This window comes from Canis lupus, chromosome 1, assembly GCF_048164855.1.
Source record: "Canis lupus baileyi chromosome 1, mCanLup2.hap1, whole genome shotgun sequence".
NCBI lineage: Eukaryota > Metazoa > Chordata > Mammalia > Carnivora > Canidae > Canis > Canis lupus.
The window spans coordinates 84,511,682-84,536,437 of NC_132838.1; the positions used below are offsets into that span (position 1 = coordinate 84,511,682).

General features: G+C 37.2%; 1 protein-coding gene across 2 annotated transcripts in view; it reads right to left on the minus strand.

Moving 5' to 3' along the window:
* Positions 1 to 24,756, minus strand: part of RORB (RAR related orphan receptor B) — a 200,600-nt gene that overhangs the window by 60,438 nt on the left and 115,406 nt on the right. For both annotated transcript variants that reach the window (XM_072837947.1, XM_072837937.1), the window contains exon 2: positions 3,691 to 3,776. In XM_072837947.1, coding sequence (XP_072694048.1) covers positions 3,691 to 3,776 — 86 coding nt within the window. The remainder of the gene's footprint in view (positions 1 to 3,690; positions 3,777 to 24,756) is intronic.

The window sequence follows — 24,756 nt, forward strand, 5'->3', positions numbered from 1 at the left end:
AGGCCAAAAACCCTCTTAATTGGAATAAGTATTATTTTAACACAATATATTAAGAATCAACATTGATGTAAAACACCCTGAAAAGTTTAAAGAGGATCAAGATTATCGATTTTTCTTTAGTTTTGGGCTCTCATATGATATGGTCAGGCACATGAAGAGAAGTTGGCCACTCTTGTGAAGAACTTTAGAAATGGATGAGTGACCTGGTATCTTTTTAGAGAGGAATAAATGACTATTGGTTTTGTGTTGTAAGCCCCAAGCCATTCAAAACAAGGACTAGTCTGGTGTCCACAGGTCCACATGTATTACTTATATCATGGACCAGAGGTGGCAGAATGAGATATCCATTTGTCCAGTTCATATGAATTCATGGGGCCCTTTAAAAGAGAGTTCACATCTAAGCCCCCAGGGATTGAAATGATGTACTCCCCATGTAAATGGTCCCCGACATATAATGATTCAATTTACGATTTTTTGACTTTACAGATGGTTCGAAAGCAATATGCATTCAGTAGAAACCATACTTTGAATTTTGATTTTGGATCTCTTCCCAGGCTAGTGAGAGGCAGTATGGTGCTCTCTTGTGATGCTGGGCAGGGCAGCGGCCCCAGCTCCCCGTCAGCCCCATGAGCACGAGGGTCAACAACCCATACACTCACAGCCATTCTGGTTTTCACTTTTAGTGCAGTATTCAACAAATTACATAAGATATTCAACACTTTATTATAAAATGGGTTTTGTGTTAGATGATTTTTGCCCAACTACAAGCAAATTTAAGTATTCTGAGCACATTTAAGGCAGGCTGGGTTAAGCCACGATGTTTGGTAGGTTAAGTGTATTAAATGCATTTTTGACTTAAGATATTTTCAACTCACAGTGAGTCTGTGGGGACATAACCCCATGCACATCAAGGAAAATCTGTACCATCAAAGCTGTCAGAAGCCATAAATTTGGCCCATCAGTCTTGATAAAAGATGACTTGGAATTTACATTCTAAGAAAGAATTGGTGAGTTTTTTTTTTTTTTTTTTTTTTTAAATCTTTGGATACTCCAGTGCCACTTAGCAAAAGAGCTGACAGAGAAGACTTTTGAAGTCACAGCTACAGGCCTAATTTAAGGCCAAATTGACATTAATTACGAGGCATTTCTTGCTTATCTGTTGCTCATTATTGCAAATGAGGTCTTTGGCATGAAAAAGAGATTCTGTTTCAAATTTTATTGAACGAGGAGGAATTTGAATAAGTGCGCAAGCTGAATTGATGTTATTTGAAACGGGTTGTTTATGTTGACTCAAGAATGGTTTTATGAAAATTCAGAGGTTGATACTCAACACGCTGATACTGACATCTTATTCTGAACAGAGTTTCTTGAGTTTTCTATTTGGAGAAAAATGCAGCATATTTACACATGTGGGTTTTCCCATGAAATAAAAAACAGTAGTGTCGTGTACAATGTCATTTCGGCTACAACTTCAGAGTATGCCTCTGAATAGCAGTGTAATTTCTAGGATTGTCTCTTCTTCCTTTAAGTAGAAAAGATGCCATGGACCTACACACTTGTTTCTGGCTATTGACCTTGTGGAATATATTTGTTCTGTGGTTAAACCTTGTAGAAATTACTGTTTAAAATGCTTTGCTTTAGGGACGCCTGGGTGGTTCAGCAATTGAGTGTCTGCCTTCAGCTCAGGTTTTGATCCCAGTGTCCTGGGATCGAGTCCCACATCAGGCTCCCCATAGGGAGCCTGCTTCATCCCTCCGCCTTTGTCTCTGCCTCTCTCTGTGTGTCTCTCATGAATAAATAAATAAAATCTTTAAAAAATAAAATAAAATGTTTTGCTTTTTAATATGAATGCAGGCTCCTATTTTGAAATCAGTCATTTTCCAAATAGAGCTTATACAATGAGACACAAAACATCTACACTTTGACACTGATCTAAAAAAATATATTTGGTGGATACTTTGTAAACTAGACCAGAGGCCTTAAAATTGCAAAATAAACCAGCACAGTGGTGGAAATGTTTTTCTTGGTGGCCCTGGATTCCAAAATTATTAGCGTTTACAAAGAAAACTATTTGTCTACCTCCCAGAGATAGTAATAACTTATTCTAAGGAGAGTAAAAAATTACTGACTTGGAATTTTGCTTTATTATTATTTGCTTTTTTCTTCTGATGAGTTGAAAAAATTGCATTAAGGTGGATAACATACAGTCCTCAATTGTAGGTCTGCAGAGGAACAGAACGCAAGGCATGTCTCATGATATTCAAATATGGATTATCACTAATCACCTTTAAAGCAGGTCAGGATGTCGATGGGTTAGTTATATTCATTTTATTCTCCCCTTTCCGGATCCTTTTCCCACTTTGTTTTCATTTCTTTCTTTCTTTCTTTCTTTTGCTGAAGTTTCAATTTCAGGAATCATACTTTTTTGAGACTATTTTGCCAGCATTACCACGTGACAGCTATGGTATGTTTTATTTCACGTATATTTGAGTCTATTAGGATTAAGGGTGCTTCTTAGAATCTATGATCATGCTACATCTCCTTAAGTCTACTGATTTAAAACAATTTTTTAAAAATTTTTAAGTAATTTGTCCATCCAACATAGGGCTCAAACTCAAAACCTCAAGATCAAGAGTTGCATGCTCTACCAACTGAGCCAGCCAGGTGCCCTTAGTCTACTGATCTTAAATGAATGATTTGTTCTGTTTCCATATTTGATCAAAAATGCAACTTTGCCAACATAACACTTTTCACTCGCAGAGCATAGCTGCATTTTGTTTGTTCTGGTGACATACTGCCCTTGAAATTAGGTGTGGAATTGTTTTTTATTTCCCTTATAGTATTTAGTTTCTCACTCTTGTTTTTTTCCCTTCTAAGGAAGGATTTTAAAAACATACTGTGAAGTTTCAAGTTTCTCTTATTTCAGGTTAACTGTATGTTAACTGCTATTTTCAACTTTATATTTTAAGAGCGACTTGTTCATTGGAATTAGGTTGTCTTTGGAAGGGTTGGTTGGATCTGTCCTTGGAGAGACACACGGGGTGGAGAATGAAAAATCCTGTGTTTTCGGCCATTCTTTTTCACTAACTAGATCAGTGATGCTGGCCAAATGACATGGTCTTGTTTATGCTTCCTTATCTCATTGAAAAATGAGCAGGTTGGGGCAGATGATTCTTGATTAATTTAGATATTATTTGGTATACTTTTGACATTCCACGCTTCTACTTTTATTTTTCTGGGATATAAGAATAAAGGATGACCATATGCATATTGCAACTGTTGCCTGTGACTTCTTTCTCAAGCAGATAAATAAATGTAGCCCATCTGCTTATAACTTTAAACTTTGTTTCCCCTTGTAATAAATGCCCCTGAGTTGACTGAAGATAGTACTGTTAAAACAGCAAGAAGCAGTATTTCTCTCTCTGTAAATGTGAATAATTCAAGATTTAAGTAACAATCCATTTGTAAGTAGCTGCTGACCAGGTGGGCAATCACAAAAAGCTGAAAGGCCCAAGGACAGAACACCAACCCACCCACACACCAAGTAGAAATTCCCGAATGTCAGCAGCAGCCACAAGCATCCTTCAGTGGGCTCCTTCTTGAAAAAGCTGTCACCACTTGCAGGGTGATGTACACGAGTGCCTGAGGCAAACACGATGCTGTCGGCGGTGCTGTGTTAAAGTCCCCTACCTTGCAGCCTTCACACGTGATGACTCCGTAGTGGATCCCGGAGGACTTATCGCCACAAATTTTGCATGGTATCACTTCAATTTGTGCTGAAAGGGGAAAAGAGACATTCTGAGCTTCTTCCTTTTGCTCTCTTATCTCCCTCCCCCCCCCCCCGCCCCCGCGCATGACCTCAGTGTCCGAAGACCCTGAGGCTTAGGGTCACCCGCCACTGTTTGCATGGCTTCTCTAAGCTGCCTCTAACTAAAAGGGCATCCAACTACCAGCACTTGCTTTGTTATTCCAAAACTAAAAAATATATAACCAGGGACCAGAAGTTTTCTAAATTCTTAGTTCACTGCTTTCTCCTTTTTAAACTTGATCTGGTAATTAAATTGACTCAAAAATCCCTTGAACCTGTGGCTTTGGTTTTCTTACTTTGCATTTCAAACATGAAGTCACTGAGAGCTATCACACTGCCTTTTTTCAACAGCATTTTAAATAAGTAAATAAAGCAAAACTGGAAGGGGTGGCGGTGGCTTTATGCATTATGTGGCTGGATGTTTGCTTGTGAAAATGTCAATGGTGACAATACTTACTGAGTATACTCTGTATGTCCACGAAAATAATAAAAGTTGTTGACACAAGATAGGCTATATTGACAGAAATAATTTCGCTAATAAAACAAAATTAATACATGGAGAAATCAGGGGAAAAATGATACAACATGTGGCTACTTTGATGTCAATACCAACAAAATAATTTCGTGGAGATGAGGACATTTGGGCTGATGTTGAAGATTGCTTACAATGAGATTATGCTGACGTTAAAGGCAAAGGGCCCAGCAGAATGGAGTGGAAGAGGTCTGGAATGACAGTGACTCGTGATCATTGGGATAGACAGCTCAGCTCTATAGGAAACGTGGGCCATATGGTTGGATAAAGGGAGTGATATGATAATGGAGCTCCTGGGAGTTACATAGAGGAGTTTTCTGGCCATAATGATTCAAGGAAGGGAACAGGGTGAAGACATGATAGAAGCATGGTTTGGGTCCCTTAGAAAGGTGGGTTCAGCAAGCTAACCAGAAATAAGCAGAAGACCAACTAAACGACTATTCCAAATCTGGTGCTAGGAGATGAAATTGTGGATTACATCAATAACAGGATAAATAAAGAGGAAGAAGGAAATAGAAAGACAGTTCAATCAGAATAATAAATGAAAGAAAAAATCCAGAGGTAGAAACTGATGGAGAATCAAAGGTGACTTCCAGCTTCACCCTGGAGGGTGAGGTTCAATAACAGGTTTGACACAAATGGGATTGTTGGTAAGGCAACTCGTATGTGTGCACGGGGAGGCACCTGTATGTTGAACCTTTTGGAAAGATGAGTTTAAGTAATCAGTATCGAGATTATGGATGAATTCGTGAGATAAACTTTATTTAGAATGTAGTAATTCCTATGTCCCTGGTAGTATTCTAAGTGTTGTTAAAATTGTACACACCAGGAAGAGCTGCTATTCCTGTTCCAAATTTAAAATAATTATGCAAAATATGCCTCAAAATGCTTTGTACATCAATCTGCCATTTGGATGCTTTTCTACAGTTTCCCACCCTGGAATATACAAAACAGATAAATGCAAGACATAACCTGTTTTTTTTTCTTATTGTTTTACATTTTTGAAAAAGATAATCCTTAGCTTTAGGAGAGCATATTCAATTTTTTGAAATTAAATATTTTACAGTAAGTTCAAGTCATCTTTATAAGCAAAAAATTCAGTGTTATGGGCCTATTTTTCATATGAGAAAACTGAGGATCCAAGACATTAATGATACCCTTGAGTTGATTTGGGAGATGGCAACCAGAAATTATCCAGTTTTCCCAATACTTTGTTTAGTAACCCTTTCTCTTCCTATCACAGAGATACGATATGAATACAATTTTGAATTCCTATATTATCCCAACAGCACCAGCTAAAGAGATAATGATAAAAACATGAGAAGATGAGACAATAACTAAAATAGTTATTAGCGTAAGTATTTATATTGCTTCTGTTTCTTCAACTTTCAGAATTCATGAACTGGTATTTGTTTTCAAGGTTTAGTGATACGGGGAAAAAAGTGTGAGATTTGACGTAATTTTCTTCTGTTTTCCTGGATTCCTGTTCCTAATCTGTTAATGGTTGGGTCCATGGCTAAGATAAAATTCTTATATTGTTATCTGGTTTATAGAGTTTAGCTGACAAACGACAATGATTTGTGAGGATTAAATGAGATATTTCATGAAGAAGTGCCTGGCAAACAGTAAAGAGCTACAAAATGTCAGTCTTTATCAGCATTAGAATTATTGTTAGCTGGTATTTCTAATGCTATTGGACAAGAATTATGATACATCATGTTATTATTCCTTTATTAAAAATCTTATTTAAAAAACTCAAATGAATGACACTATACATTATTTGTATTTTTTTTTTTTAGTAATAACCTTTCAGACAGTGGATTCTTTATAATGATTACAAAATTGACTAAAAATACCAGGTATCTACTGTACAGTTAGTTGTTAGGCTTATATGATTTTAAGTCAGAGGCACTCTTTGCATAAATTACTCCCCAGGGAGTAACTTACACGTGGGGAGAATCTGCTTCAATAACTTCTTAATTATAAAATGATCTAACTCTAAAGGAAATGAAAATAGAGGTAATTTGCCCCCTAGGGTGTGAGAAGATGTTTTTGAAAGCCACAAAGGTTATCTTATACAACTCGGAAAATACAAATGGGATAAGGAATGATTCGATAGAGCATCTGCATATTTATACATATTTATTATCCTAGCTCAACATGTAATCCTGAAGAACTATAAACATTTTAACAGTATTTTTAAAGAGAAAGAAGTCACTTAAAAGTTTATATGTGTTTTGCTATGTGTGGGAAGGGATTATCGACTTGGAAAACCTATGACCGTTCTTACCTATTATGGTGGAACAGGTCATTTGAGGTTCATTAGAGAAGATAAACTTAAATAATTTAAAGGACTAATTCTGTTCCTTTGCTCTCGTTTAAAATAAATAGTTGCTAAGCTACAACATCATAGCTCATACTAGGTATTTTATAAAGCACGTCTTCAAGGCAGAGTATTTCAGACACTGATTAGGACAATACATGGCATTTTTGCTCCAATATAATAAACACTTCTAGTTGTCTTGCCATTAGTCCAGCCATCGTCTCCCAGGCAGTTATCTTGCAGTGGACGCAGATCTGCGACATGCTATTTATCATGGTTTCAAGCTGAACATCTAGGGAGGATTTGGTGGCTTGGATCACACCAGCTGTGAGAGTGAAAGCACCATAAGGAAACTGAGGGAGGAGCTCAACTTTCCTACTCTCGTGTGACTCATGGATTAATTCAACAACAGTGTTCTCTGAAAGATGAGCATAAAGGAGCCAGAATGCCCTGAGAGATGGCTTGAGATGTGCTCATTTCTCAGTTTTTCCATTTCTTATATCTTCTGCTCACTTACATTTTTTCTATCGATAGTCCTCTGTGGAGACTAGAGTGAAAATTTTATTTACCCATTCATTTTTGTGTGTGTATAAAAGTAATCATATATAGTATTTTGGAAGTGATCTTTGTATGTCAAAGAATAATCATGAAAGATTTAACATAATTTGATGTTTTACCTTATATAAAATCACTTCATGAAGTACAATTAATTTAATACCCCATGATCTGGCAGGCAGGTCCTATTCAACAATTATAAACTAGTCACAGTTTGTCTCTTCTTTGAAGATGACAGTTCTCTCCTCTCCCCGCAGGACCTCCTGAAGGCTCTTCCTTGCTTAGCGCCCCTTCCTACAACACTGCAAAAAACCACTGTGTGTTCAGTTCTTCCTGATGATCAAAATGTACATGTCTTTTTGTTCTGCTCCCTCAGAACCCCCTGCTGGTGAAGGCAGGTGTTAAGTTAGATTAACTAATCCAGGCTAATGCATTCACTAGAAAATGCATCACTTTGATGCATCGAAATACCTTAATTCTTAAAAGAACCCATCAGGAATGGTAGTAAGAGTGGACTGTTAAGGTACTTTCTAGTTGAAGGAAACATTTTTACTGCTTGTGTTCTTGTGGCTCTCAATTCCCTATTCCATCTCCTATACTTCAGCCCAGCCATTTTTATAGTCTGGGCATTTTAAGTATAATTGTGGAAAGGGTCTAGGTAGTATTTTACTTTTTTTTTTAATTTTCTATCAAGACCAAAAGAGAATTTGTATAACTCTTAAAAAAGCAATAGTCCTAATTTTCTTTCTTTCAGTACAACCGAGAGTCAATATATTCCCTTTTGTAAAAAAGGCTTTAAACCATACTGATTTCCCATATTTGGGGTGAGAAGAAGTAATCAGAATCTTGTAACTAGGGTGGATATATATTTTGGAATAGGTCCCCAAATGATTCTGGTACAATAAGGTTCCTATTGAGGATTAAATGAATCAAGTTATGAACTAGGAATTCTTGGTAGCAGGTAAATTGCCTGCAAAAGAAATAAAACCCAGTGACAAGCCTATGATCTGAAAATTCTAAGGAATGACCAGGAATTCCCTATTTTCCTGACCTTTGGTTTGGGCTATACTTTTAGCATCTTTTTTTTTTTTAATAATAAATTTATTTTTTATTGGTGTTCATCTTTTGTTTTCTGTCTTTCTTTCTTTCTTTTTTTATTTATGAGAGAGAGAGAGAGAGAGAGAGAGAGAGAGAGAGAGAGAACAAGCATGAGCAGGGGAAGGGACAGGGAGAGAATCTCAAGAAGACGTCCCACTGAGGGTGGAGCCAGATGCGGGGCTTGACTGCAGGACTCTGAGATCATAATCTGAGCCAAAATCAAGACTTGATGTCCAATTGACTGAGCCACCCAGGCACTCCCCTTTCTCTTTTCCTGAAGGGAAATAAGGAGTATCTGCCCCATCTACAATAACTTCCATTCCTGGATACTGGGTTTGCGCCCGAGTGTCTGTTTCCCAGAATTTTACAGCTATGCTAAAAGTGGGCAGTGCAAGAAAAACTTCTAATGTCTGAGTGAAGAACAGTTTGCACATACAAAACTTCCAATAAGGATGACTATTTTGGTTAAAATTTCCTTTACACATGGTCTCAGTAGCCCAATTTGTAGCTTACCTATCATTTGTGGCAAGTGGAAATTAAAATCCATTTGTAGTTTTTCCCTCTCTCACTGGCTGACTGATAAGTTTATACCCCTATTTGGCATACAATCTTCTGATGTCACATAAGAGCAAACCTATAGGAGCAAGTATTTCTAAGATCTGGTTCCACTGTAACTTTGATTTATCAGAAAAGAGCCCCAAGAATGAAGTATGGAAAAATGAGACCCTCAGGAAAAAAACAAAAGTCTTTGAGCTTTATATCATGCTACGTGGTGACTCTAAAAGATTCCTGACATTGGGATCAGGTAAGTGTTCATATATGTTTCATCAGGGCACACAGCATCCTAATCCCAGCTTTCTGCTTAAATGCCAAATACAGTGCACGTGATTCAGTGCACTCTCTTTCCTACTAGAATTCCTCTAATTCCTCTATCAATATTTGGGATATCCCTATCTTCTTAAATTCTCCTCTGTAATATTCTGAGTGGTAGTCTGTGTGAGCCTTTGGTTCCATTCAGTTTAGATAGATAGCTATTGAGTGACCTACAGATAACATTTATTTTTATATTATTCTATCTGTTAATGACATGTCATTGGAAGCCAGAGCAAGAATAAATTACTATCATATGAGAATGGCAAAATATGAATTTTTCAAAGTCATGATTTATAGGATTATCATACATATGAACAGTCCGCCCTGAAGAGTTGCTTGCCTACTCTCACTCCTCAAAAGCCTGAAACAACAGAGAATGAGACCAACAAAGGACAGTGGCAGCAATTAGTGTTATCATTAATAGCAATTACTGATAATAAGTTAAATATCCCCCTTGGAAGTTGTAGTGGTTTTAAACTCAACAATTTATGAATTAATTTCCATTAACTACATCTTGTCTTATAAAGGTTTTTATTTTAACAAGATAATATGTGTGTAGGAGCTGACATCATTCAGGATAAAAGCAGTAATGTGTCCTGTGACCACCTACGGTGTGGTCTGCAGACCAGGGGCATTGGCATGACCTAGAGGCATGTTAGAAATGCAGGTGATCTAGACTTAGCCAAGACCAATTGAATCAGAATTTGCTTTTTAACAAGTTCCCTAGGACAGCATTCAAGGTTGAGAAGAACTGCTCTATGATGTCCAGGTAATTAGAGTTGTTGCTACTCTGAGAACTAATGGAATTTTTAATTTCTTTGGCATTAAGGGAAATGAAAAACTTTTTAAGATTCAGGAACAGCAGTTTCTGCTGTTGTCTGTTAAGTATTTCTCTTTTGTTCAAAAGGCAGTAGGATACTTGAAGGGTTGGTTACAAAAAAAACTTGGTCATTAATTGACAAGGGATGAGAAAAAGAAGCCAGTGTATTTCCAGAAACATCTTGCATTACTGTAATTAACACCCAGTGTACTGGGTTTCCTTTATAGATTTTAACGATTGTCAGCTGTGGTGACGACATCTTCATATTGTAACACTGTGTGGTAGTATGTCCTCCCTCTTTTGTGGACCTGCTCTTGAGGTTTGGCCACTAGCTCACTTTCTGGATGTTCTGCAAAAAAACCTCTCCAGAAGATTTTAGAAAGTAGTTTTTCTATTTTAAATTTTTAATTGCACAAAGTTTACTTCTTTTGGTGGAGATAAGGAGGTCAAACAGTATTTGAAACAGAGATGATCTCATTTCAGCTCTCCATGGTAATTCTGAAGATGATACATTTGGAAAGCTGCCCCAAATGTGGAGTCATATTAGTTAACAGAGCTCAGTAGACATGATGGCTACTCATCGCATCCCTCCCACCTATCATCACGCTGTCCTGAACCGTACTTCTCAAAGTGTGGTCCCTGATCAGCAGTACTGCATTACCTGGGTGCTTGCTAGAAATTCGGGTATTAATTTCTACATTAGACCCATATAATCAGAATCCGCATTGTAACAATATCTCTGCAATTCATGGGCATGGTGAAATTTGAGAAATTCTGGAAGAAAGAAAGGGAAGATGTTCTACAATTTAACTCTCCAAGTGTCTACCCCCTAAACCACAGCTCCATGTGAGGAGAACTTTATCTTAAAAAAAGAAGACATGGAGCACCTGGCTGGCTTAGTCAGAAGAGCACGTGACTCTTGATATCAGGGTCATGAGTTCGTTTCCCACATGGAGTGTAGAGATTACTTAAATACATTTTAAAAACTTAAAAGAAAGATGACATGTATTCTTGATAACTAATTTTTTCAGTTATAAAAAGAAAACAGCGATTTTTTTGCTTCAGCGAAAAACCTGTTTCTCTGTAGTTCTCTCTTTTGTTTCTGAGCCTTTCTCTAGTCTTCATTTAGCAGAAATCTTCTACAGAAAGCTTATATTTACGTGGCACCCCCTGGCGTTCTCCAGGAATGGAGAACTCCACACACCAGGTCACACAGATGACTCAGAGCGAATAAGCAGACTTTATTCCCTGGATAAAAATATAATAAGATAAAAAACCCCTCTTTCTGAAAGATGAACAAATACAGCTTTTCTATGTTAAAAATCAAATTGCATTAAGAGAATGAACAGGTAAATTATGGACAGAATGAAAATATTGTAAAACATATATCTGACAGAGGACTTTTATCCAAAATATTCAGAATTTTCAAAATTCAAAAAAATGAGCAAAAGCCCAGAACAGACATCTCAGCAAAGAAGGTGTATGAATGGCAAACAAGCATATGAAAAGCTGCTCACATCATAGGTCATTAGGGAATTACAAATTAAAACAACGTGATGCCACTATACACTTACCAAATGACTAAAATCTAAAGAAAAAACCTGACAAAACCAAACGCTAGCAAGGATTCAGAGCTAAAGGAATGCTTATTTGTTGCTGGTGTGAATGCAAAGTGGGACAGTCACTTTGGAAGGCAGTCTGGCAGTTTCTTAGAAAACTACATGGTCTTACCATATGACCGAGCAACTGAATTGGAAACTCTTATCCACACAGAAGCTTTTGCATTAATGTTTATGGCAACTTTATTCATACTTGCCTCATAAATGATATATCCTTTAATACATGAGTGGATAAACCAACTATAGTACATCCAGACAAGGAATATTATAAAAAGAAGTAAACTATTAAGCCATGAAAAGACATGGAAAAGTCATATGTACATATTGTTAAGTGAAAGAAGGCAGTGTAATTCCAACTATATGACATCTTGGAAAGGGCAAAATAGAGACAATAAAAAAATCAGTGGTTGTCACAGATTCAAGGGATGGAGGGAACATAAATAGGTGAAACATAGAGAATTGTTAGGGTAGTGAAATTATTCTGAAGGATATAATGGTGGATACATGTCTGTTCATTTGTTGAAACCTATAGGATGACACAACACAAAGAGTGAACTTTAATGTACAGACTATAGTTAATAATGTATCTGTACTGGCCGCAGTAACTTCTTACTAGACACGTCTCTAGAGGCAAGGGACACAAAAGCAAAAATGAATTATTGGGACTTCATCAAGATAAAAAGCTTCTGAACAGCCAAGGAAACAATCAATAAAACTAAAAGGCAACCTATAGAATGGGAGGATATTTGCAAATGATACATCAGATAAAGGGCTAGTATCCAAAATCTGTGAAGAACTTCTCAAAAAAAAAAAAAAAAGAAAAAAAAGAATTTCTTAAACTCAATACCCAAAGAACAGAAAATCCAGTCTAGAAATAGCCAGAAGACATGAACAGACATTTCTCCGAAGAAGACATACACATGAAAAAAAAAAAAGAGAGACATTATAAATGGCTAATAAACACATGAAAGAATGTGAAATATCCTCATCATCAGGGAAATACAAATCAAATCACAATGAAATACCAACTCACACTGGTCAGAATGGCTAAAATTAACAAGTCAGAAAATGACAGATGTTGGAGAGGATGCAGAGAAAGGGGAACCCTTTTGCACTATTGGTGGGAATGCAAACTGGTTCAGCCACTGTGGAAAACAGTATTGGGATTCCTCAGAAAGTTAAAAATAGAGCTACCCTATGACCCAGCAATGGCACTAGTAGATATTTATCCAAAGGATATAAACATAGTGATTCATAGGGGCAAATGCACCCCAATATTTATAGTAATGCCTACAATAGTCAAACTATGGAAAGAGCCCAGATGCCCAACAACAGATGATTAGAAAAAGAAGATGTGATATATGTATGCAATGGGATATTACTCAGTCATCAAAAAGAATGAAATCTGGCCATTTGCAATGATATGGCTGAAACTAGAGGGTATTATGCTAAGCAAAATAAGTCAGTCAGAGAAAGATACCATATGCTTTCACTCATGTGGAATTTAAGAAACAAAACTGATGGAAGGGAAAAAATAAGATAAAAACAGAGGGACACAAACCAAAAGAGACACTTAATTCTAGAAAACAATCTGAGGGTTACTGGCGGGAAGGGGGTTGGGGGAACAGGGTAACTGGGTGATGGACATTAAGGAGGGCACATAGAGCTCATGTAATGAGCACTGGGTGTTATATACAACTGATGAATCACTAAATTCTACCCTGAAAATAGTTAACTAACTTGAATATAAATAAAATCTAAAATAGTAAAAGAGAGAGAGAGAGAGAAAAGAAAAAAAAATAATGTATCAGTATTGGCTCATCAATTGTAACAAATATATCACACTCATGCAAAGTATTAATAATAAAGGAAATTGTATGTGTGGGGTGAGTAGATATATGGAACTCTATTCAACTGTTCTATAAATCTAAAAAGGCACTAAAAATTCTATTAATTATTTAAAATAATTGAATTACAGAAAACCATTTCTCTTGATGGAGGTAGTGAGAATCATCTGAAACAGCCCAACAAAGACAAATCAGGAATACTTTAAAAAACATTTAATTCAGCAAGCAAGTGTTCATTTTAGGCCACAAATAAAAGTAAATCCAAGTTTCTATTTTCAAAATGAATACAGTGATTGTACAGCCCTACACAGGTCTAAATCATTTTTTGAATGCAAGGCAGACTGGGATAGTGCTAGATGAGCATGGAGTAGAAGACACTGATTTCAAGTAGGGGGAAGCTCGAAGATTTGGTTGACGAGGTGGTTTTGGGCCAGGTCCTAGACAGTGAGCAGCACTTCAGGTGGTCAATATATAGGAAAGTGGCAAAGTTGAAATTGGTGACTAAAGATTGAAAGAGGAAAATCCAATTATGAGAGTAAAGTTCTAGACAAGATATTTAAACTTATTTTGGGGGCCTAGTTATTGGGGTTAAAAGATCAGTAAATAGTAGCAGAAAGCTTTTAGAACTATCATACTAATATGCTTTCTATCTCTAGTCACATACACCAGGTTGAACTACATGAAATTACCACTTTTTTTCTGCAGGAAAGCACTCAGTATTGGCAATTTCATATGGCTCAATGCAGTATTACTGTTTACTATGCTCTAAGAAATGGTTTATATACTACTTTCTTTTTAAGAATACTTGGAAAAACAGTCAACAGGGACATATATGACAAATATGAAAATAAAGACATTATATTATATAATGAAGATAGAAAATTTAAAAGTTGGAAGAGGAACATTAATTACACACACACACACACACACACACACACACCCCAAGAAAATCCCGAGGAACTGAGATTTGGGATGGAAAGCATACAATACGACTTCTCATTTTCTTTATTGATACAAGCTGTAGAGACCATTCCTCAAATTCTTAGCACTTGTTCAGAGAGTTCAAAAATAAGAAAAAATATGTCTTTCTCTGCTTGGTGGCAAAGAAAGGCTAAATCTCTTGAAGTATGTTAAAAAAGAGACAAAGCAGGACCACAGGGAGAAGAACTAGGTTATATTCTAAAAGGCAGTGATCAGAATTCAATTTCAATGCCTTTGCTCTGGAAAAGAGAAACCTTATAATATAAAAATGGTATATCATCCTCTTGTAAGGTATTTGGGTGGATTATTGTCCTGCGAGAAGACAGTGTCCACATAAGATCAGAATGTTAGCACCATATTAACATTTTTCCCCCCTGATGTCATATGTTAATTTAACTGGCTCATTATGTCCTGTAATTTGCTTGGATGACCAAAAACTGAACAGTGGTATTAAGTGTCATGCTTTCATATTTACAAACTTAATCTGTTTTTTAATATGTGCTTAGCCATTGATGCAGCAAATTAATTACATAAACAACTTTAGAACATATATGAGGTATTTGCATCTGTTTTATGTGTCAGAGAGAGACGGTGAAAGAGACAATGGAATGGAAAATGAACAGTCACTACAAAGACTTCCTTTGCCATCAGAGGGTTGATTTAGGGAAAAATTTGCATGAAGAGACATTCCAACATGACATAGGGAGTTTTCACTTATGGGAAAACACCTCGGACATATAATGGCATCAGCGACTATTTCATAAGAACTCAGATTTTAGGCACTCATTTTTTTGGATTATCTGCAAGAGCTTTGATTTTGTTTTTAACAGATAATGCTACAATAGCAAAATATATTGCAAGCTTCTGCATTGAGAATTAGACTATCATATCATTTATGTTCTCTCAAAGGCATGTATGGGTTCATCCTTACATAAATAGCCTTTACAAGAAAAAGAGACATGTAAATTTTAAAGGAAGGTGTTCTCATCTTCACACAGCACCAGAAATTATTTTAGGGGTGAAATGATAATTCCGGAAGTCACTTTGGAAGCTAGGTTTTATAATTTCCCCCCCATGCTAAACATCACAAAGGCACTCTATCAATGTAGGCAAAGGCTTAGCCACTCAACAAATGGAGAATTATGAGTGCCCAGCTCCCTCGAAGACTGAGTGCCTGTTCTGCTGATACTGCACACTTTCCCTAAAGAGATTACCAGCATAATCCTAAATATTATAGGACCCAAGCTATCTTATTTTTGAGCTCATCAGATCCAGTATGCTGCACGTAATCCGTCACAGCTTTATTCAGTGTTTATGTAAGCTGGTGCAAGAGTTGTAGGAACATTGGTGACCAAAGTACCAAGAACAAATATCGTGATATTCAAATTTCACTTTAACAAGTTTCCTTTATTTTTTTCCCTATAAGTGGAAAATTCACAATCATTGTTTGATAGTTTTTGATAACATCTGCATGGAGACATTTATGGTTGACTTATTTGTTAGCTCTGTTTCTTATATATTAATTTCTATCAGAGGCCTTTTGAGGCTACCAGTGAACTGAACTGGTAGGAAAAAGAGAAGGTTTTTTTTTTTTTTTCTTTTTTTCTGTCATTTCTTTAGAGGTTTGAGTTACCTCAAAGCAGCAGAGATATTTCTTTGGGGGGAAAATAATAGAGGAAAAAAATTGGTGAAAACTAGAAATTGCTGAGCACAGTACTAAGTATTTTACTGTAGTAGCTTTTTAAAAGGCTGCAGGCTTAAATTTGGATATTCCTTTTAATTCCACTAAAATTTAAAAGGAAAGTAAAATATTTGTTTCTCTTTGCAAAATGATAAACACACATTTGCTCATATAATTCATTTTAAAAATGCGGCGTGTGCATGTGTGTGCGTAAACACACACACACAAGCTTAAAATCAAGCATTGTGTTTTATGAATTTTACAACAGCAGGAAAAATTCCTGTTTCTTTTTCTCACCAAATCAGGGTAGAGAGGAAAACTTATGTTCACCTGTCAGCCTCTGCTAATTGTAATTCAGACTCAAAGAGGATTAAGTGCATAGACGTTAATACGTCCAGTGTTATTAATTTCTAAACAACAATAGCAACAATATCCCGAGTAAATCTGTCAGTAGTAAGGATAAATAGTCGTTTAAAGACTCCATTGATGTCAGAACTGCAATCTGCTGGTAATGGCTTATTTCTCCAATACAGTCTTTAAATACATACATTTTGAAATCAGTGAATAATTTCATTGAAATATCCATACCAGGAAGCTGTAAGTGTGCAAAGAAGTAATCTGAGTTTACATAATATCTGAAGGACTTTAGTTTGATTAGTAACTTTTTTGAACAATTGCAAGGTTTGTATTATTTGAAACAATTATGTTAATTTACATTTTAATATTTCCCAACTGTTTGTTCCTTGCTACCTAGTAATAGCAAAAAAGTGGCAACACATCATGCATCACATTGCCCTGATATATTTTTAAAACAAATGCTCAAAACCGGTCTCAAAACATTATGAGATAATGTGCATTTGGGGAACCAGCTACTAACTTGTAAAAAATTATGGAGAAATATTCAAATATGATTCACCTTATTGTTAATAATCCCTCAACCATATAGATTTCCTTTTTGGAGACTAGGTTTCTTACATATGAGAAACTGTCTGGCATAATAATAATAATGTGAATTTTTAAAAAATCAGAAAAGTAAAATGATAGTAATAATAGGAACGCCAATGACTAAAATCACAGCTACAAAACTGTGACAAGGATATTCATAGAGTTAACTTCATGCTAGTGTAATGTGGCAGGTGACTACCTGAATTCATTCTCAAAACTTATGCATTTGATACTTCACTGCAGGATATGATAATACTTATGCATAAATATGTTCTCCAGTGTAAAATAAAGCCTGAGTGACTTATTTATTATAGACATTCTCAAGTCAGAAAATATTTTATTGTGCTCACACCTAGCCATCAATTCATTTTGCTGAGCGCTTACACATGCTTCCTGTTTTGCCTGAAGAATAGTTTGTACAGCTAAGCATCAGAAGAGAGAAGAAAATGCAAAACTCACCAGTGGCGTCAGCTTTGGTTTTGAGCTCGTTCTCACACATTTTGACGTATCAATTAAGAGTCTAACTGAAAAATATTGCACTTCTCACTGGAGGGCTGATGACCGCCCCAATGTTACTCCACAACTAGAATCCCAACAGACTGCATTAATGAGATTAAATGAAGGAGGGAGTTAAAGGCATCAACTGTTCCATTTCATTAAGGAAGGGTGAAGGGCTGCCCAGGCAAGGAAGGCAAGAGGGAGAATATTGGTTTTTCCTTTTGATACTACTTATTCACGGAAGAAGGCAGTGCTTGCAAAATCACAATCAGCACTTTATTTATTTATTTTTAAATATTTTATTTATTTATTCATGAGAGACATAGACTGAGAGAGAGAGGCAGAGAGACACAGGCAGAGGGAGAAGCAGGCTCCACGGAGGGAGCCCGATGTGGGACTTGATCCCGAGACTCCAGGATCACACCCTGGACCGAAGGCAGGCACTAAACCATTGAGCCATCCAGGGATCCCCACCATCAGCAGTTTAAAAACATTATCCACCCCCTACCCAGAACTGTATGGAAATGTATTATTTCTGCACTGAAATTCTTCTTTGTTCTCAGCCCTTTGGAAGTAGATCCAATGGGCCTATGCCATGTGACACGGGTCATCTCTATGATTATAGGAGTATAAATTTCCTTCAGAATTTCTTTGCTCCCATGATTTTAGACCTTCTGTTGAGGTCCAGGGATGAAGGATGGTGTAAAGGTATTACCATGCTCCTGTTCTTCCAAATGCTGGATCTCAGTTGTCTCTGGAGCACACAGGTATTTTACAGTAGAAGAAAAAACACATGCCTTATAACATGTGGTTGACCATAGAGCCTGGGAACCAGTCTGAGAACTCAGCATCAAATGTGTCACCTGACTTCAACGCTGGAGTCTAAAGTGACTTCATTCTTCCTGCATGCCTCGGTGCTCCCACTTGCAAAATAAGAACAACAGAGACACATGGACAGAGATTTCTGATCCTCAGCCCTTGCCAGTAGGAAGGATAAATATATAACTGCAAAAATTGCTTTAACTTCCATAGAAAAGAGCATGATCGTTATGTGAGAGCAAAATGCTCATGAGGGGCAGCTTTATTTAAGCTTCTCTTAGAGTTACCAAATTGATTCAGTGATGAATCTCAATCCTCTCTCTTTACCGTCACCTTACCTCTGGGACAGCTCTTATTTTCTTTTCACTAATCACTTGTCAAAAATGGTTTCCTGATTTCCTTCCCTTCTCTTCCTTTCTTCTCTTAAACACCTTTTTTTTTTTTTTTTCCTGGCCCACATTGTAGTAGAAACTGCTTTTCAATAGGAAGAAAGGCAAGAAGTGGGGCAGGTGGATAGAGAAGACTGTGCGAACCCACAATATCATTGTCAGCATGGTGGAGCTGAGACCAGTAGTTTCTAGCTTTGGATGCCCATTGGAATAATCTGGAATACTTGAAAATATCGATGTCCATCGATTTCTCTCTTACCTCCCATTGATTTTTTTTTTGTGTGTGGGGCCAAGGCATCTGGAATTTTTAAACATTTCCAAAGTGATTCTAACGGGCAGTCAGGACTGAGGACCCCTTGAAATGTTCCTCAGAATCACCAGAGACACATGTAAAATGTATAGATTCCTGACCCCCATCAACTATTGAGTCAGAATCACCTGAGGAGGAGCCTGGGAAGCTATGCTAATAAGCACTCATGCACTTGCAATGCTTAGGTAAGTTTGAGGAAAACCCTGGACTTTGAATTAGAACATCTGGTTTTGAATTTTTGAGGGAGTTCTTAATTTTTTTCTGTGCTTCAGCTTTCATAGCTCTAAAATAAGATCACAACTCCTGCCTGCTAGATCATTGACCACTCCATCCACCGTGATCACCCCCGGGATCCTATTTCTCCACCACTCATTGGTACTGGTGTTCTTCATTAATCCTTTTTAGATGCTTACATTTCACCTTGACTATAAGCTCCTTAGGGATAAGCGCTCTCTGTGTGTTTCCCAGTGTCTAGCATAGAGATTCAATAAAATGTATGGAGCCCATCAGTGCTGAGTATACACCTACTGATTGCAGAAAGGGGGGGCCATACATGAGTCTCACTGTCTAGTCCCACCATTCCCTTTACCTCATGTTTCACTTTTCTGGCTCATCTTTGGGGTATATTGGCTTATTTTCTTGCTGTTCCTTAGTGGAAATGAGAGAAGGTTAAGAAAAAAAGAGCTTTTTTTTTGCCTCTTTTTTAAATTCCTTAATCATAATTGGTTGTTAGCATAGGAACATGGAGTTTGGAATAAATAACTTCTCTTGATTTCTTCTTTTCCCTTAATCTACTACTTTCCCCTTCATCCCCTTTGTCATTGCCTCCTTGGACTATAGTCCCATTGGTTTACATCTTCCTTCCATCCTATTGGTGGATCTCTTTTTCTCTCCTTAGAAATATTATCATTAGTTGACCTCTCCTGCTGGATGGGTCTTCCTTGAACTCACTCCACTGTAGGCAGAGGCTATTCTACACTTGTCACACCAACGTGGCACTTGGACTGTCCCTGGTATCCCAAGACATTTCTAGTGGGATGGAAAATTTCTTAAAAAACACACAAACACAACTCCCACAATTCAGGGAGGAAATGAGATGAAGCTTTTTAAATGAAAGAAATGTTGTAAGAGGTAAATAGCTTGATTTCATAGGAAACTGTTCGCCTTTGGCATTGTGGTTCTCAAAGTACAGTTCCCCAGATCAGCAGGATCGGCAGTAGCACCTGGGAGCTTGTCAGAAATACAAAGTCTGGGGCTCTGTCCAGGTCTACTGAATCAGAAACTCTGGTGTGTGTCGGGGAGAGGGGTGTCCAGCATTCCATGTTTTCACAACCCTCCAGGTGGTTCTTGTGCACACTCCAGTTTTGGATACTCTGGTTTACAGCATGGGTTTTCCGATCAGAAGAAGTGAGAGGTAATTCTCACCACCATCACAAACTGGTGTGTGGTTTGGACAAGTTGTAAAGTCTTCTGACTCCTCAGTTGCATCATCTGTAAAATGGCCATTAGTACACCTACCTAATGGGAGTGCTGAAGAATTTAAAGTGCAATGAGATGATTCCTGTATTCAGCACAGTCCCAAGCCCAGAATAAGCACTCCGTGACTGTGCACCATTACTCTGATATTACCTTAGTGGATAATAGAATCTTGTACTTTAAAAAAGCTCCACTCTTTGTTTTTACAAATGTCTCAAAACTTAACTGCACATTGGAATCACTTGGGGGATTTAAAACAAAAAAATTATCCTATTCCCAAGAGACTCACTGCAGACTAATTCACTAAGAAGTTTTTGAAGTGAGATCTGGCATTTTCATTTTTATTTACAGAAGATACCCAGGTGATTCTGATATACACTGTAATACTGGTATGTAATACAAACTGGTATGTATTAAACTCAATATTGCCATGAAAAAGAGGTGTGAGATGAAATGATTCATTATTTCTATGATTTTTCCCCAATTCAAAGGCAGAAAAGTATAGAGAAATGCTTAATGTAGGATCTAGAGCAGAGTTTCCCACCTTGCCATCGCTGACATTTTTAGGCTGGATAATTCTTTTTTTTTTTTTTTCTGGAGAGCTTTTCTGTGAATTGTAAACATCCTTGGCCTTTATCTATCTGCTAGATGCTAGTATTGTCCTGCAGTTGTGACAACTGAAAAGGCTTCCAAATATTGCCAAATATCCCCTGGGGGACGAAATAGCCCCCAGTTGATGACTCCAGTTGTTCTTGAGTTTCAGTGTCTGTACACAAATCCAGGCTTTAATATTTAACAGCTATATGATTATAACAAGCTACAAGCCCTCTGTGCCTCAGTTTCCACTCTCATGAAATGGAGATAATAATAATAACCACCTCATGGAGTTCCGTTATGCTGTTTGAAAGACAGAAGAGAAAATGTATCTTAGGCACTGAAAATGGTATCTAGAGCAAGGTAGATATTATAGACTGAATGTTTATGCCCTCCCAAATTCAGATGCTGAGATCCTAACTCCCAGCATGATGGTAGCAAGAGGTGAGGCCTTTGGGAGGTGAGGCCATGAGGTAGAGCCTCATGAATGGGATTAGTGCCCTTCTCAAAGGACGCCAGAGAATTCTCTTGTTCTCTCTTCACATTGTGAGGATTATAATGAGAAGTCAGCAGTCTGCAGCCTGAATGAGAGCTCTCATCAGACCCAACCATGCTGGCACCCTGATTTCAGACTTTCAGTCTCCAGAACTGAGAGAAATTCACTGTTTGTAAGCCACCCAGTCTATGGCACTTTGCTGTAGTAGCCTGAATAGACTAAGATAGCACATATTCAGTAAATGTCAGCCATCATTTATGCATATGTGTGTGTAGATGTTAGTTATAGATGTATGTATATATATAGCATGTGTATGTGTTATGATATATATATATATATATATATATATATATATATATATATATACGCACACACACACATATCAATAGTCTTATTTTGATTCCAAAAAAACTGGGGAAACTCTTTCCTGAAGTCTTTATGTATAAGTTGTATATCCATTCATCAATTTATCCTCTGAGTAATGACTCAGAATGACTAAATACTTGTATACATCTTAAAGTCTATAGCTGGTGTAGGAGACAGAGAAAATGAAAAGCATGTCAGAAATGGAGCAGGGCTGTTTCTACCCTTTTGTAGCTATGCTTTTCTAAGAAGTGACTTAACCTTTTGGACTCACTGTTTTGTCCTTGTAAGGAAAATAACGTAAGGGAAAAATGACTTTCATGTATTTGTTTTAACAATGTGAAAGCATATGCGTCAATATCCTGGTATACAGAAGGCACACAATAAACATTTAATTGTGTAATGTAGGAATCATATTAGTGGGAAACAACATGGCCATTATTTCTGTCTTCATGGAAGTCATGGACTTCAAGTGGCATCATTTCATCTAAATTGACAGGTAAGCAGTGAAAAGTTTCTCCAGCCATGAAAACCATTTTGTTCTGTCAAAATTGCATTTGCAAAATGAGGTTTCTGAACAATACTTAGTAAAATTAAACATATACTTAAAAATAAATACACTTTAGTGTAGTTAAAACTATACATTCTCCAGAAGGCTAAAAGAACGGATTATCCTGATGGTTTTATAAATGCAATATTTACGTGATTGCTCAATAGCAAACTTGTAAACATCTTTGGCCTCTGTCCACTAGATGTCAATATCACCCTCTAGCTGTGACAACCAAAAATGTTTCCAAATCTTCCCAAAAATCCCCTGAGAGACGCTTATCTTGTGCGACCTATTTAAGACAGTTCAACATTATACTTTTTGAGACACTGTACAGTAGTAATTATTGCTTTAATCAGTAGCTAAATTATTCTGGTGACAGAGCTTGTAAATATTTAACTTTGATTCAAACCTGTATATAAAAATATTTACATTTCCAAGCATTTTCTCTACAGTGCTTCCATTTATTTTCCATTCAAGGGCAAGTTATATAGACAACAGAATCAAAAACAAAGAGACTAGCAATATGCTTACTGGATGATGACATTGGTACTAGAACCCAAAATTAAAATGGCAGAAATCCTGAGCTTTGGTGGTTCATATACCAACACATTCCTAAGTTTCCTTCCAAAATATCATGTTTTAAACTTTAAGAAAATGAATGGGAATAACTTTCCAGTTTTCTGGAAAACTCTAGATTCCTTTCATTTTTTGACTTATTAGATTGATAAAATATACAGATTTTGGAGAATAAGTAATCTTTTATTTGCATAAAAAATACTGACTATTTTAAAAGACCAAAGTCTTTTAGACTTCTTTAGAGCAGTTTTAGATTTAAAATAAAGTTAAAAGATAGAAATTTTCCACACACCTATTGCTCACACACATCCAAAACGCCCCCCATTATCAACATCCCTTGCCATAATGATACATTTTTTTTAAACAAGGATGAACCTACACTGACACATCATAATCACCCAAATTCCATAATTTACGTTAGGGTTCACTCCTGATGTTGTACATTCTAGAGGTTTGCACAAATGCATCATGATGTGTATCTATAATATCATACAGAATATTTTTGCTGTCCTAAAAGTCCTCTGGGCTCTGCCTATCAACCTTCCCCCCTCATTTCCCCAAACTGCCTCTGATCTTTTTATTATTTCCATTGCTTTGCTTTTAATATTTCTGATATTAAGCAAACACTATCTAATTCAGTAGAAATCCAAGCCTTAGGAGCTGACATCTGAATATTAGGATCTGGCTGAAATCTAACTTCTTGAATTCTGACATTTGTTCATTCAGCAAACACTTGTGTGTTGAATGCATCCAATACGCTGGCAAACTGAGTGAAATACCTTCCCTTATGAATTCCCAGTAGGTAAGCCTATGGTGCAGGAGAGCCAAGAGATTTCCCTGGTTCTCATGTGGCATCTGTTTGATTATGTTCAACGATGGGAAGTTCAGCACTTTGCAAGACAGCCAATTTCACTATTGCAGAAGAACGGCTGATCAATCAATTATGATTTCCTAAAGCCCACATGTTGTAGTATGAGCACAAGGCTTGCATAAATAAAAATAGGATGTCCCTGTTGTTCTGTTGGTCTTATCAGTATTATAAACACTATCAAGGGATGCCTGGGTGGCTCAGTGGTTGAGCCTCTGCCTTCTGCTCAGGGTGTGATCCTGGAGTTCTGGGATTGAGTCCCACATTGGGCTCCTTGCATGGAGCCTGCTTCTTCCTCTATGTCTTGGCCTCTCTCTTTCTGTGGCTCTCTGAATAAATAAATAAAATCTTAAAAAAAAAACACTATCAAAAAGTGCTTTGGGGGGAATCCCTGGGTGGCTTAGCGATTTAGCGCCTGCCTTTGGCCTAGGGCATGATCCTGGAGTCCTGGGATCAAGTCCCGCATCAGGCTCCCTGCATGGAGCCTGCTTCTTCCTCTGCCTGTGTCACTCCCTGACTCTCTCTCTCTCTCTCATGAAAAAGTAAATACAATCTTTTTTTAAAAAGTGCTTTGTGGGGCAGCCCGGGTGGCTCAGCAGTTTAGCGCCGCCTTCAGCCCAGGGCCTAATCCTGGAGACCCGGGATCGAGTCTCACATCGGGCTCCCTGCATGGAGCCTGCTTCTCCCTCTGCCTGTGTCTCTGCACCCCCTCCCCCCATGAATAAATAAAATCTT